At 43.2% G+C, this 15132-nt stretch overlaps 1 protein-coding gene across 1 annotated transcript in view; it reads right to left on the bottom strand.

Annotated features, from left to right (window-relative positions):
- LOC311110552 (kinase non-catalytic C-lobe domain-containing protein 1-like) overlaps window positions 1–5148 on the bottom strand; it is a gene marked incomplete at both ends in the record, with an annotated part of 47327 nt that extends 42179 nt beyond the window's left edge. Inside the window, 2 exons of the mRNA XM_084153059.1 lie at window positions 898–1096; window positions 5044–5148. Of these exons, the coding sequence (XP_084009185.1) occupies window positions 898–1096; window positions 5044–5148 (304 nt within the window). The remainder of the gene's footprint in view (window positions 1–897; window positions 1097–5043) is intronic.
- Window positions 5149–15132: the final 9984 nt, after the last annotated feature.

The following is a 15132-nucleotide window of genomic DNA, read 5'->3' as shown; positions in this document are numbered from 1 at the left end:
CGGAGAGGATTTATCACAATGTCTGAGGGACAAGCCATAGTGAGAAAGCGGCAGAGTATCCTGAACATGAAAGATGTGACTCAGTTTCACCAACCCTCTCCATCCAAATGAGACCAGGCACTGCAGACGACTGCAAAATCACATCACACAGATGTAATCACACAAAGGCTCAGCATTTTTTTATTAAGAGACAGCCCAAATGCAGCCATTTTACATTTCAATACTTTTGGGATCAGGTGTAACTTTCTAGTTTGAGACATATACTGCTGACCAAAAGAGAATATGGAAACAAACTTTTCATGGGGAGGAGAGTCTGGGCCCCTATTCATAAAGCATTTCAGAGTATGAGTACTGATCTAGGATCAGTTTGAACTTTTAAATCATAATAAATAGAAGGGGGGACCTGAATACAGGCCCTGATCTTCATGATCCTTTGACTTCCCATAGGAAGGACATATTGATCTATGACCTCAGGATACCATGGTGGATCAGATCAGACAGATTAATCAGTGGAGAGAGTGCTGCTTCAGCCTTTTACAATAGAAGACACCACTGACTAACAGATGTACTGTATGGGACGAAACACCAGATAATCCACTGAATAACTGATAGACCTGGGTCGTGTTCATTAGGCACCAAATGGTAGAACATTAACTGAAACAGGGAGGGACTACCTGGACTTGTCCAATAGGACACACTGATTTTAGTTTCCCGTTGCAAATCATTTTAAATGTTTGTGTGTGCCCTAATGAATGTGACCCTGAATAGACAGGGAGACTTCATCGTCTGTGAGGTAGAGAGGGCCATGTTGGGCTGTGTTGGACTGTGTTGGGCTGTGTTGGGCTGTGTTGAGCTATGGAGGGTTGTGTTGGGCTTTGTTGAACTGTGTTGACTCACCACTGAGCTGCTCCATAAAGCACACGTTGCCATGGGCGTTGAAGGCCAGGGTGTCGGGCGTGATGCACAAGGTGTGGAACAGGGGCGATGGGGCGATACTCTGCAGAGCCAGGACACACTCCACACACACCGCCCACACCTCCTGCTCCGTCAGACAGATGTCCCGCAACGACAGGATATCTGCCAGGGACACGTTCTCCTGTGGGCACACACACATACACACACAGCAGTAACAAGCATGCACACGCAAAATTAATACAGTAAGTGTCATGCAGCAATACACCCACTTACACCCACATCCTTGTATGTCATGCTGCAAACAGTGGAAAGCCAAGTGGGCACATTTCGTGTTATGAAGAAGCCTAATTGCATCCATAAATAGAAAACATCTCATGGCATGTTTGACATTTTCAGTGTGTGAAGAAGACAGGATCTTTTGTTGGCTTGGCACATGAGCACAAAATAAAGTATTTGATGCCACTGAGATAAAGAGACTCCATTGTGATGTGGTGTCCAATACTCTGCATTTCCATTATGTGCATGTGACTGGACAGTGTAACAGACCACTGTCTTTTCACAATAGCCTAGTCTCATGGGACATGGGCATTCAGTTGTTGTCATTGTTTTTCAGAATTGGAGTCAAGTTGTCTTTCTGAGTGGAACGATGAGCTCATCACTAGGACGTCCCATTCTCAATAACGTTCCATTATTCTTTTCTCTGTAAAACATCTGGGTCCGTACACACAAAGCATTTCAGAGACGGAGTTCTGATCTAGGATCAGTTTCGTCTTTTAGACCATAATGAATGAGATTACATGGACAGGGGGGGACCTGATCCTAGATCAGCACTCCTACTCTGAGATACTTTGCAGGCCCTGGTTTTGTGTCTTTGTCATACATTTAAAAAAGTTAGAACTGGAGTGAATACAGAATATCCTTCTTCGATTGATCTGAGAGAGATCTAAGAGATTATTGTTTGTTACAAAATATTTTTGGCAGAAGGTGAATAAAGCACACCTAAAATGCTGTATAATATGGCACAATAATAGGTCAAAAAGATGTCACTTTAAGCAGCAGCATACAGTAAGCCTATAAATAGAATGTTTCCCTTGAGAACAGTGCAGAGAAACATTGAGTCTCTCCCTCCCTCCTCAAGTTAAATATGCTGGCCTACATAACTTTCCCTCTCACCATAAGAGCTCTAATAAGACCAACTATACACTGGTGGAGCACCTCCAAGGTTTAGAGAAGGAAATAGAATGAGATAGAGGAAAGAAAAGAAGAGTGAAGTAGTTAGGGACTTTTTTCTGGGTGGGCTACTAAGTGGGTGACTAAGTAATTGAGGGAAATCATGGTGAGCTGTTAGTGGTTTAATTAATCCCTTAGTATTCAAAGGTAAAAAGTGATTACATTTACACTTGTTCCCCTTGTGTGTAGGCTACAGCTGAATGCATCTGTCAGGCTGACCTCACACATACCGCCCTCCACTCAAGATTACCCTGCAGTGTCTCTGGAGTCTCCACACTTGCAAAGGCACCTGCAGCTCAAAACGTCTGGACTGAACAACTGTTCTGCACTGAATCATATTGCTCACTGTACATTGTTTCACATTGGAACTTTAACACTCAAACTGGGGGATGGGGTAGTGTTTTAATGAATACCCTTATTATCCACATTAAGTCAAGAGAGGACACAGCAGGGGTCAATACATCTGTACAGTAAGCTGTGGTGGGTATTACTGTACATCCCACAGTACAATTAATATGGTCCCAGATCACCATGAGAGTTATAAGGAAAGGCCACAGACACATTAATCTTATATTGGTGTCCTGAGAGAGAGAGAGAGAGAGAGAGAGAGAGAGAGAGAGAATGTTGTTGATTAAATTAGACCTTAGAAAACAGTCTTTTTCAATCATTCAATCACTCGGTCAAGAGCATACAGTGAGAGAAAAAAAGTATTTGATCCCCTGCTGATTTTGCACGTTTGCCCACTGACAAAGACATGATCAGTCTATAATTTTAATGGTAGGTTTATTTGAACAGTGAGAGACAGAATAACAACAAAAAAATCCAGTAAAACGCATGTCAAAAATGTTATACATTGATTTGCATTTTAATGAGGGAAATAAGTATTTGACCCCTCTGCAAAACATGACTTAGTACTTGGTGGCAAAACCCTTGTTGGCAATCACAGAGGTCAGACGTTTCTTGTAGTTGGCCACCAGCTTTGCACACATCTCAGGAGGGATTTTGTCCCACTCCTCTTTGCAGATCTTCTCCAAGTCATTAAGGTTTCGAGGCTGACGTTTGGTAACTCGAACTTTCAGCTCCCTCCACAGATTTTCTATGGGATTAAGGTCTGGAGACTGGCTAGGCCACTCCAGGACCTTAATGTGCTTCTCCTTGAGCCACTCCTTTGTTGCCTTGGCCGTGTGTTTTGGATCATTGTCATGCTGGAATACCCATCCACGACCCATTTTCAATGCCCTGGCTGAGGGAAGGAGGTTCTCACCCAAGATTTGACGATACATGGCCCTGTCCATTGTCCCTTTGATGCGGTGAAGTTGTCCTGTCCCCTTAGCAGAAAAACACCCCCAAAGCGTAATGTTTTCACCTCCATGTTTGACTTTGGGGATGGTGTTCTTGGGGTCATTACATTTACATTTTAGTCATTTAGCAGACGCTCTTATCCAGAGCGACTTACAGTTAGTGAATACATTTTTTTTTTATACTGCCCCCCCGTGGGAATCGAACCCGCAACCCTGGCGTTGCAAACGCCATGCTCTATCAACTGAGCTACATCCCTGCCGGCCATTCCCTCCCCTACCCTGGACGACGCTGGGCCAATTGTGCGCCGCCCATGAGTCTCCCGGTCGCGGCCGGCTGCGACAGAGCCTGGATTCGAACCAGGATCTCTAGTGGCACAGTTAGCACTGCGATGCAGTGCCTTAGACCACTGCGCCACTCAGGAGCTAAGGCAGCATTCCTCCTCCTCCAAACACGGCGAGTTGAGTTGATGCCAAAGAGCTCGATTTTGGTCTGATCTGACCACAACACTTTCACCCAGTTCTCCTCTGAATCATTCAGATGTTCATTGGCAAACTTCAGACGGGCCTGTATATGTGCTTTCTTGAGCAGGGGGACCTTGCGGGCGCTGTAGGATTGCAGTCCTTCATGGTGTAGTGCGTTACCAGTTGTTTTCTTGGTGACTATGGTCCCAGCTGCCTTGAGATCATTGACAAGATCCTCCCGTGTAGTTCTGGGCTGATTCCTCACCATTCTCATGATCATTGTCCCTGACATCCTTGGAGAGCTCTTTGGTCTTGGACATGGTGGAGAGTTTGGAATCTGATTGATTGATTGCTTCTGTGGACAGGTGTCTTTTATACAGGTAACAAGCTGAGATTAGGAGCACTCCCTTTAAGAGTGTGCTCCTAATCTCAGCTTGTTACCTGTATAAAAGATACCTGGAAGCCAGAAATCTTTCTGATTGAGAGGGGGTCAAATACTTATTTCCCTCATTAAAATGCAAATCAATTTATAACATTTTTGACATGCGTTTTTCTGGATTTTGTTGTTGTTATTCTGTCTCTTACTGTTCAAATAAACCTACCATTAAAATTATAGACTGATCATTTCTTTGTCAGTGGGCAAACGTACAAAATCAGCAGGGGATCAAATACTTTTTTCACCTCACTGTATGTTAGCCGTATAGCGGCTGTCCCAATAGGAGAAACCTTTTTGGTTCCATGTAGAACCGTTTTTGGTCCCAGGTAGAACCCTTTTTGGTTCCATGTAGAACCCTCTGTGGAAAGGGTTTTACATGGAACCCAAAAGGGTTCTACCTGGAACCAAAAGGGTTCTACTTGGAATCAAAAAGGGTTCTTCAAAGGGTTCTCCTATGGGGACAGCCGAAGAACCCCTTTAGGTTAAATAGCACCTTTTTACCCCCCAATAGTGTATTTATTGGGACTGCACAAGTGATGTAACACAGGTGCATATGTCACAGCCAATAAAGTCAGTCCCCTGGGGACCTCAGTCCACAATATTGGTGGTACATAATTCTGGCTGATGTAATATATGTCATTGAGAGAACCTTAATTATGATGATAATAATGTAGGCTAAACATAAATATTTACTCTCACCTCATCTTCAAGGAGTGGAGGCAGATGCTCAACTTCATAGTATTCCTCCTCTTCTTCCTCCTCTTCCCCTGAGAATGCGACTGCATCAGTTCCAGATGTCCCCATTGTATTTAGTTTTAATCAAGACTGTGGATATTTGTAGAATTGGGTGAGTGCAGTGTCACTCCCATTGCCTTAAGCCTACTGTAAAGCGTTTCCCCTTTCCCTTACTGTCCTGGCAACACTGTATCAGGTCAGGAAAGATTACATGAATGAAAGATTACATAAATACGTTTTCCAAACACGGACAGCGCTGGCTACTTTTTAGAGTGTTTCCCGTCCTACCAGCAAGTTGCAACATGATGCAGCGTTCCACAAAACGTTCGGTGTGACTGCGGTTCTTTTAATTCCAAAACAGGCGAAAGACAGCTGAAAAATGACCAGAGCAATGGGTTTGAATGTGTAGCCTATTGCTAATAATTGATGGCAACAGGAGAGTTTGCCAACTATATGCTGTCATGGCAACAACTGCCGCACCTCCACAGAAACAACTGACATTGCGATAATGTACTGCAGTTCTCAAGTCCTCCTAGCAAGGAATACACTACGCACTACACTACAGCCTATATACAATTTGTTTTGAAGAGGCGTAGCCTGCGCTGCCCTACATACAAGATTCGCTCCGCAGTGGCGTGTATTCATGGATGCCAAGGGAAGCTAGGCTTCCCATTTTTTTTATTTTTTTTATCATGTATCTTTCGTCTCTCTGTGTTTCATACTTCTCCTTCAATTCGCAAGAGGCTGTGTATCTCACAGGAGAAAGCAATCGAGCGAGCGAAACAGCGCCCTCTGTCTCAGTATGTGTAGCCCATCTATCTGATGCTGTCTGGTCAAAAATAGTATGACATTGTTGCCCCGTGTAGCATTGAATGCAAGGGATTGGCCTCCCTTCATAAACATAAATAAATATAAAACAACAGCCAATCAGCTGTTGAGTGAGGTCAACTGTGAATGGTGCTGGTGCACCAAAAATAAGTGTCAAGGGAAGCCAGTTTGGATTTGGCTTCACACCAATCACATCAAAAGCAAAAGGTAATTTACAGAAAAACCTTGAACTGTTGCATCTCATTGTGTCTTTGTCCTCCAGTGGCTAGCTAGCTAAAATTGGCCCTTTCCTTAATTTGCCATGGATGGAGATAGGGATTTGGACTTGTGGTTTTACTTAATTATCCGTACTGGCCAATGATTATAATGGCGATTCTGATCCAACCATAAATTCATACATTGTGCCCCTGGCCTGAGAGGATGAAAATTCAATATGTAGCTACATGTAATAGGCTAATGTTAACTAGCTGGCCTGGCTCATCATTGCCCATGAAAGGAAGTTAGGCTAGGAAGCAAGCATAAAACAAAAAATAAAAACGTGTACTGTATGACAGTCACAGACCGTTTCGGCAAAATGAAAGAGAGGAGGATGGCATTGTTTCTCTACAAGCAGAGTGAGTCAACATGTTTTTTCTCCTTGCACACACACACACACACACACACACACACACACAGAGAGAAATCAGTACCATGGACAGCCACATCATATTTAGCTTACGTTGATTGGACTAAATAGTTTTTGGTATCTTAGTTGTCACTGGACTAAGCATAGGTGATTTGATGATGTTGAAATGTTGAAGTTGAAATGGTCCTGGAATAGTGGCGGCAGCTCCTGTTTTCTTTGCGACTTGCGGTAACACCGGGGTTCTAAATCAATTGTTATTTAGTAGTCTGAAAATGTCATAAACATTAACTTGCTGGACCATGCTGAAAGTAATGTAACTGTTTGTTACATGCAATATGCTTTGTGGACTTCACCGGACAGATGTTGCTCTCCGGTATTGTGATGAAACAAAGGTGTGGTTGAATTTATTCTGCCACTGTATCGTCTTATTGTCTTGGCCTTAGGCCTATATATAACGGTGGCAAGCTATATGAACTAACAGGTTATAGAGCAAACAACTCAATTATCACAACACAGGTTGTAATATGTTTTTTTTCTGGCTTGGCTTCCCAGGTGATTTTACACACGCACCGCTACTGTTCGCTCCATGGCGCCTCTGCATCAAAGCAATTCTGGAATAGTGTGACATGAGTCATGGGGACTTTGCTGCAAAGTCTGTCCTACACATATTTTGCACTCCTTCTCGTGACATCAATTGCAAGCTGAATTGCTTGTGTCACTCATGTATTACCAAGGGCAAAGTCTCACCTGCACTGGTGACTCATGCGCTGACATTCTTAACATTTGATTGATTCTCTCTCTCTCTCCCTCCCTCCCTCCCTCCCTCCAACAGTTTTCTGTGCCAATGCACCACACAAACAATAAGCAAAGCGTAACTGCATACCAATTACTGACTTTGGGCGCTTCAACATCATGGTTTGCGTTTTCACCACAATCAAATAGACGAGGGCTATGTCAATCTCGACAAACAGAAAATACATCCCTCCCTACTCAGTATGGAAGGCTTGGCTTGACAGTCTTCGAATGTCATTAAACATTTGGGTGTTTTGTAGTCAAATGTCTCTTTCCATTCATTAGATGGCAGGTGCACTGTTTGAATGCTGGAATTATATTAGAGTAGAGTGGACGAATGTGTGCAGGTGGCATACAGGAGACTTTTGAAGTAGCCTAATCAGATTAAAGATTGTGACTGATTGTGTTTATGCCACACACAAGGTAATACATTTGAAAAGTTAAATGACAAATATTTTCACTTGGATCGGAGAGGAGGCAGAGCTTTCCTGAATAACTGGGCCTGCTGGGAGCACGTGGCCACATTATTATAGGATGACTTGGGAGAATGATGATCTGCAACAGACAGCACATTCAGTATCAGATGTACAAATACAGCCAGACTGGCCTGCTACTCTGCCTTTCTAGACCTTATAAACTGTCGAGAGTAGACGCACAACTGATCCAAATGGATTGAATGGAATGTGACGTTCAAATCACCAAACTTTTGCGTCGTTATTCAAATTACATTTTCACTGCAGTTTACAGCCTAGACTATAATTTTGTACTCACTTGAAAACAATAATGCACTTATTCATTGCATTGTGGTGTTGTAGGCTAGTCTAGGTAGGATAATTATATTGTCCCTAAACAAGATCAATAGGGGAGCTGCGTGTCTCATGCCTTCACTGTTCTTTCCACTTTGCTACCTATCAGCTATTCCTCTTTGTTCTTGTGGATTAATATAGAAAATTGGTACAGCTTTTAATGATTTTATGTGTGGTACATAGTCATGGGACAAACGATCCACCTACCACTATTGCGACTATGAATGGTGGATAGAGGGCAGGATAGACAGTTAGACTGGTAGACTATATTGACTGGTGGTATAGTAAGAGCACGGAAAAGCGTGATAGGGGAGGCGCATGCAAGCAGATGAGGAAATTTGGCTAGGATGGAAGAAATTATTTAGTAAAACCTGAAAAACTGTGAATGTAAACCAGGGAAAGAACGCACTACCCTTCCCTGTGCCCAATAAAAAACACACACAACCCTCCCCTATTTTGGACCCCCCCTGCCTTTTAAATATGGGTCATGGCTCTGAGGCAGATCTGATCCTGGTTGTGTGGGTTTATTACTTATATCCTAGTCTCACGGTACCACTACCCAGCTTGGGGTGAAGCTCTCTCATATCAGCCATCAGCTGATATGACAAAGCTTGCCATTATTCGTCCCCCATATCTAACCACTGGTGCATTGTTGCCCAATCCATTGAGGTGGTCATCGATCTGCCTGGCATACATTGTAGATGTACAATGCCATTTGCAGAACATGATTGCCAACATCATTACAAAGTCCATTTGAGCATAATCCCATGCCTGTTCTAGTGGGTTGAAGTCGAGCCTGTTTGGGTGCCTGCCGAGATGTAGGTGGCAGGGAGGGTGGCAGGGAATGTGATTGCTTTTATGTGGGCAGTGCCCTGTGGCTACTCAGCAGTGATGTAGAGGTCTGCCCTGGCTGGACTGGGGAAAATACTATTAGATATGAAGAGATTCATTCCAAAACGCTATATATCCATTTTCTTCCATTTAAATTAGCTATTATTATTTAAAGAACTTATGAAATAGACCATCTAATCATGGCATGGGATTGTTAAATGACAGACATGTATTTGTTTGAAATCTATCACCTGATGGTTTCATTTCAGAGACAAATAAAAGTTTTGTTTGAAAATGCTATACATCCGTCTCACTCTCAGATAAATAGTAGTACTGCTAGGTTTTACACAGACACATTTTTTATAAAGAACTGTACATGTGACATCAACATTGTTTTTTAATCTATACAGTAATATGAGATCTGTATGTAAAATATTTACATTTGACATTTTAGTCATTTAGCAGAGTTTTATCCAGAGTGCATTCATTTTAGGATTAGGATTGGTAGGTGAGACAAGCACATATCACAGTCAAATATACAGGATATTAGCATTCCATTCCAGCTAAACAATTGATATATAGCGTTTTGCAACAAAACCCATTTTAATATATAGATCTAAAATCTATGAATTAACTATCTGAGAACATTAACATTTTACACACACGAAGGTACCCATAAGCAATGATTTCCAATGAATAAACACAAATGTGAAAAATGTGAATATATGGCGTTTTGGAACAAAACTATTAATTTGTTGACTGTTCAGCACTCTGTGGTATTGAGATATTGGGGCAACACTTTTTACGAGGTTAGCCAGACAATTATTGGGGAACACACACATCCGCAAAATGGCTATAGCATTACACTAACTGAGTAATTCATATTTTAGCATAGCTGGCACCCCCGTAGCAGAAAAACACAGTCTCATATTCACAGGATATTTCCTCAAAGGGAATATGGGGCCGTCACTAGTTACCACCGCCACAAAGTCATAATTATGGCTAAACCCCGCCTATTTTTACAATTGATGTTCTTAACATCAGATTTTAGACCTAACCCTAACCACCCTGCTAACTTTATGTCTAACCCTAGCCTCAAATTAAGACCAAAAAGCACATTTTTGTTTTAATGAATTTTTACGATGTAGCCATATATATATTTGTTGCTGTGGTAACTAGTGACAATCGGATTATGGCTGCGAACCCAGGTAATGATTCAGCTGCTCTGCTGCCCTTTGTGAGATGCATCCACAGTATACAAATGAGCCCTTATTTGGCAGGCAGGCGCTCAACAATGGCAGCTGGAGTCATCTGATAACACTAAGGCAGTGTATGGTGACCTTTCTGATATCATAACCAGTCATACACTGAGTATACCAAACATTAGGAACACCTTCCTAATATTGAGTTGCACCCTCAATTCACTGGGGCATGGACAACACAAGGTGTCGAAAGCATTCCACAGGGATTCTGGCCCATGTTGACTCCAATGCTTCCCACAGTTGTGTCAAGTTGGCTGGATGTCCTTTGGGTGGTGGACCATTCTTGATACACACAGGAAACTGTTGAGTGTGAAAAACCCAGCAGTGTTGCAGTTCTTGATACACTCAAACCGGTGCGCCTGGCAGCTACTACCATACCCCGTTCAACAAAGGCACTTAAAATATTTTGTCTGGCTCATTCACCCTCTGAATGGCACACATACACAATCCATGTCTCAATTGTCTGAAGGCTTAAAAATCCTTCTTTAACCTGTCTCCTCCCCTTCATCTACACTGATTGAAGTGGACTTACCAAGTGACATAAATAAGGGATCATAGCTTTCACCTGGTCAGTCTATGTCATGGAAATAGCAGGTGTTCTTAATATTTTGTATACTCAGTGTGTATGGGTGATTCTACAAAAGTGGTGCAAATTGGGGGTTGGAAAAAAATTCACATTTGTATCCTATTTTTACCAAACTTTCAGCACACATCTCTTACAACGTACAGTATGTTACATAGACATATCTATGTCTCACACACAGTTTGTCTTGCATATTTGAAATATTGCCATGAATTGTGAATTGTGTAACTGACTAGGTATCCCCTTTCCGTTCCCTTTTTTTTTTTTTACAGTACAATACAATACAGTTTAGTACAGCACATTATAGACTTCTATGTTTGGGCCAAATAGATGTCAATGTTTAGGCTCTTGGAGGGTTGGAGCTCCCTACTGGCTATGCATCTGAACTCCACACTTTTCCCTGAAGTGTGCACTTGTCCACTACCCACATGGTCATCCTCTGTAGCTCAGTTGATAGACCATGGCACTTGCAACTTTATAATAGAGATTGCCTCAATGGCCCTGCCTGTGCTGTCACAGATGCCATAATGGCACAGATACAAAGATGAGACCTCTGTCTCTATGGTGTAAATTGTTTCGGTTGTGACGTTTCGGTTTGCACAATTTAGACTTATTTTGGACTAATGAATCCCCTTAGCTAGCATATCACTGGCTAGCTTTCATTTGGACAGATGTACATCCCAGAAAACATATTTTAGTCCCAAAACTACACTTTATATATTTCATCAAATATTAGATGTTCGGTAGTGACACTTTTTAAAAATACATGAAGATTTACATTTTACATTACATTTACATTTTAATCATTTAGCAGACGCTCTTATCCAGAGCGACTTACAGTTAGTGAATACATATTATTATTATTATACTGGCCCCTGTGGGAATCGAACCCACAACCCTGGCGTTGCAAACGCCATGCTCTATCAACTGAGCTACATCCCTGCCGGCCATTCCCTCCCCTACCCTGGACGACGCTGGGCCAATTGTGCGCCGCCCATTTACCAAGTTGCTCACTCATTTTCTTCAAAACGTTTGCAGACAGACTACTCGTTGTGTGGCCATGCTGGAGAGGGGTGCAATCCCATCACCTGGTGATATTTGTAGGGGTGTGGCTTAAGGCAAGTTCGTTCTACAGTCTTAATGTGAGCATTTCAGTAAGGACATCAAAAGGGAGATGCTTTTGTTGTTGAAATATGTTTTTAAAAACAACAACGACTAATTAGATCAGTATCTTTCAATGTAATATAACAACTCAAGATGTTCTACTGAAATAATGTTTAAAAACATGTTTTAATCATTAATTGCTTTATTTTCAAACATGACGTTTAGGAGTTAATGACTTTGTACTATATTAATTTAACGATATATTTGTTATTGCCTTGAATCATGATGTAATTAAATGTCCTAAATTGAGACTTCTTAGATTTTGGACAGCAATTTAAACCACTTCTGTAGAATCACCCATACAGTGCCTTGCAAAAGTATTCATCCCCCTTGGCGTTTTTCCTATTTTGTTGAATTACAACCTGTAATTTAAATTGATTTTTATTTGGATTTCATGTAATGGACATACACAAAATAGTCCAAATTGGTGAAGTGAAATGAAAAAAATAACTTGTTTCAAAGAATTCTAAAAATAAATAACGGAAAAGTGGTGCATGCATATGTATTCACCCCCTTTGCTAAGAAGCCCCTAAATAAGATCTGGTGCAACCAATTACCTTCAGAAGTCACATAATTAGTTAAATAAAGTCCACCTGTGTGCAATCTAAGTGTCACATCATCTCAGTATATATACACCTGTTCTGAAAGGCCCTAGAGTCTGCAACACCACTAAGCAAGGGGCACCACCAAGCAAGCGGCACCATGAAGACCAAGGAGCTCTCCAAACAGATCATGGACAAAGTTGTGGAGAAGTACAGATCAGGGTTGGGTTATAAAAAAATATCAGAATCTTTGAACAACCCACGGAGCACCATTAAATCCATTATTAAAAAATGGAAAGAATATGGCACCACAACAAAACTCATGGACCAGGCAAGGAGGGCATTAATCAGAGAGGCAACAAAGAGATCAAAGATAACCCTGAAGGAGCTCCACAGCGGAGATTGGAGTATCTGTCCATAGGACCACTTTAAGCCGTACACTAAAAAATACAATCTGTGGTATGACTTAAGAATGGGCAAAAATCCCAGTAGCTAGATGTGCCAAGCTTATAGAGACATACTCCAAGAGACGTGCAGTATTTTGCATCTTCAAGGCGGTAGGCATGTTGTGTAAATCAAATTACATTTACATTTACATCATTTAGCAGACGCTCTTATCCAGAGCGACTTACAAATTGGTGCAATCACCTTATAGCCAGTGGGATAAGCACTTTAGAATATATATATATATATATATTTTTTTTCTTTCTTTCTTTGGGGTGGGGTAAGGGGGTGTAGAAGGATTACTTTATCCTATCCCAGGTATTCCTTAAAGAGGTGGGGTTTCAAGTGTCTCCGGAAGGTGGTGAGTGACTCCGCTGTCCTGGCGTCGTGAGGGAGCTTGTTCCACCATTGGGGTGCCAGAGCAGCGAACAGTTTTGACTGGGCTGGCCGGGAACTGTGCTTCCGCAGAGGTAGGGGGGCCAGCAGGCCAGAGGTGGATAAACGCAATGCCCTCGTTTGGGTGTAGGGACTGATCAGAGCCTGAAGGTACAGAGGTGCCGTTCCCCTCACAGCTCCGTAGGCAAGCACCATGGTCTTGTAGCAGATGCGAGCTTCAACTGGAAGCCAGTGGAGTGTGCGGAGGAGCGGGGTGACGTGAGAGAACTTGGGAAGGTTGAACACCAGACGGGCTGCGGCATTCTGGATGAGTTGTAGGGGTTTAATGGCACAGGCAGGGAGCCCAGCCAACAGCGAGTTGCAGTAATCCAGACGGGAGATGACAAGTGCCTGGATTAGGACCTGTGCCTCTTCCTGTGTAAGGCAGGGTCGTACTCTCCGAATGTTGTAGAGCATGAACCTACAGGATCGGGTCACCGCCTTGATGTTAGCGGAGAACGACAGGGTGTTGTCCAGGGTCACGCCAAGGCTCTTCGCACTCTGGGAGGAGGACACAACGGAGTTGTTAACCGTGATGGCGAGATCATGGAACGGGCAGACCTTCCCCGGGAGGAAGAGCAGCTCCGTCTTGCCGAGGTTCAGCTTGAGGTGGTGATCCGTCATCCACACTGATATGTCTGCCAGACATGCAGAGATGCGATTCGCCACCTGGTTATCAGAAGGCGGAAAGGAGAAGATTAGTTGTGTCGTCTGCATAGCAATGATAGGAGAGGCCATGTGAGGATATGACAGAGCCAAGTGACTTGGTGTATAGCGAGAATAGGAGAGGGCCTAGAACTGAGCCCTGGGGGACACCAGTGGTGAGAGCACGTGGTGCGAGACATATTCTCGCCACGCCACTTGGTAGGAGCGACCTGTCAGGTAGGACGCAATCCAAGAGTGAGCCGCGCCGGAGATGCCCAACTCGGAGAGGGTGGAGAGGAGGATCTGATGGTTCACAGTATCAAAGGCAGCAGACAGGTCTAGAAGGACAAGAGCAGAGGAGAGAGAGTTAGCTTTAGCAGTGTGGAGAGCCTCCGTGACACAGAGAAGAGCAGTCTCAGTTGAATGACCAGTCTTGAAACCTGACTGGTTTGGATCAAGAAGGTCATTCTGAGAGAGATAGCAAGAGAGTTGGCTAAAGACGGCTCGCTCAAGAGTTTTGGAGAGAAAAGAAAGAAGGGATACTGTTCTGTAGTTGTTGACATCGGAGGGATCGAGTGTTGGTTTTTTGAGAAGGGGTGCAACTCTCGCTCTCTTGAAGACGGAAGGGACATAGCCAGCGGTCAAGGATGAGTTGATGAGCGAGGTGAGGTAAGGGAGAAGGTCACCGGAGATGGTCTGGAGAAGAGAGGAGGGGATAGGGTCAAGCGGGCAGGTTGTTGGGCGGCCGGCCGTCACAAGTCGCAAGATTTCATCTGGAGAGAGAGGGGAGAAAGAAGTCAAAGCATAGGGTAGGGCAGTGTGAGCAGGACCAGCAGTGTCATTTGACTTAACAAACGAGGATCGGATGTCGTCAACCTTCTTTTCAAAATGGTTGGCGAAGTCATCCACAGAGAGGGAGGAGGGGGGAGGGGGAGGAGGATTCAGCAGGGAGGAGAAGGTGGCAAAGAGCTTCCTAGGGTTAGAGGCAGATGCTTGGAATTTATAGTGGTAGAAAGTGGCTTTATCAGCAGAAACAGATGAAGAAAATGTAGAGAGGAGGGAGTGAAAAGATGCCAGGTCCGCAGGGAGTCTAGTT

Source organism: Coregonus lavaretus (genome assembly GCF_964263955.1).
Source record: "Coregonus lavaretus genome assembly, chromosome: 36".
Classification (NCBI taxonomy): Eukaryota; Metazoa; Chordata; class Actinopteri; order Salmoniformes; family Salmonidae; genus Coregonus; species Coregonus lavaretus.
Note: the sequence above shows the minus strand (reverse complement) of the source record. Positions and strands in the feature narration are given on the sequence as shown.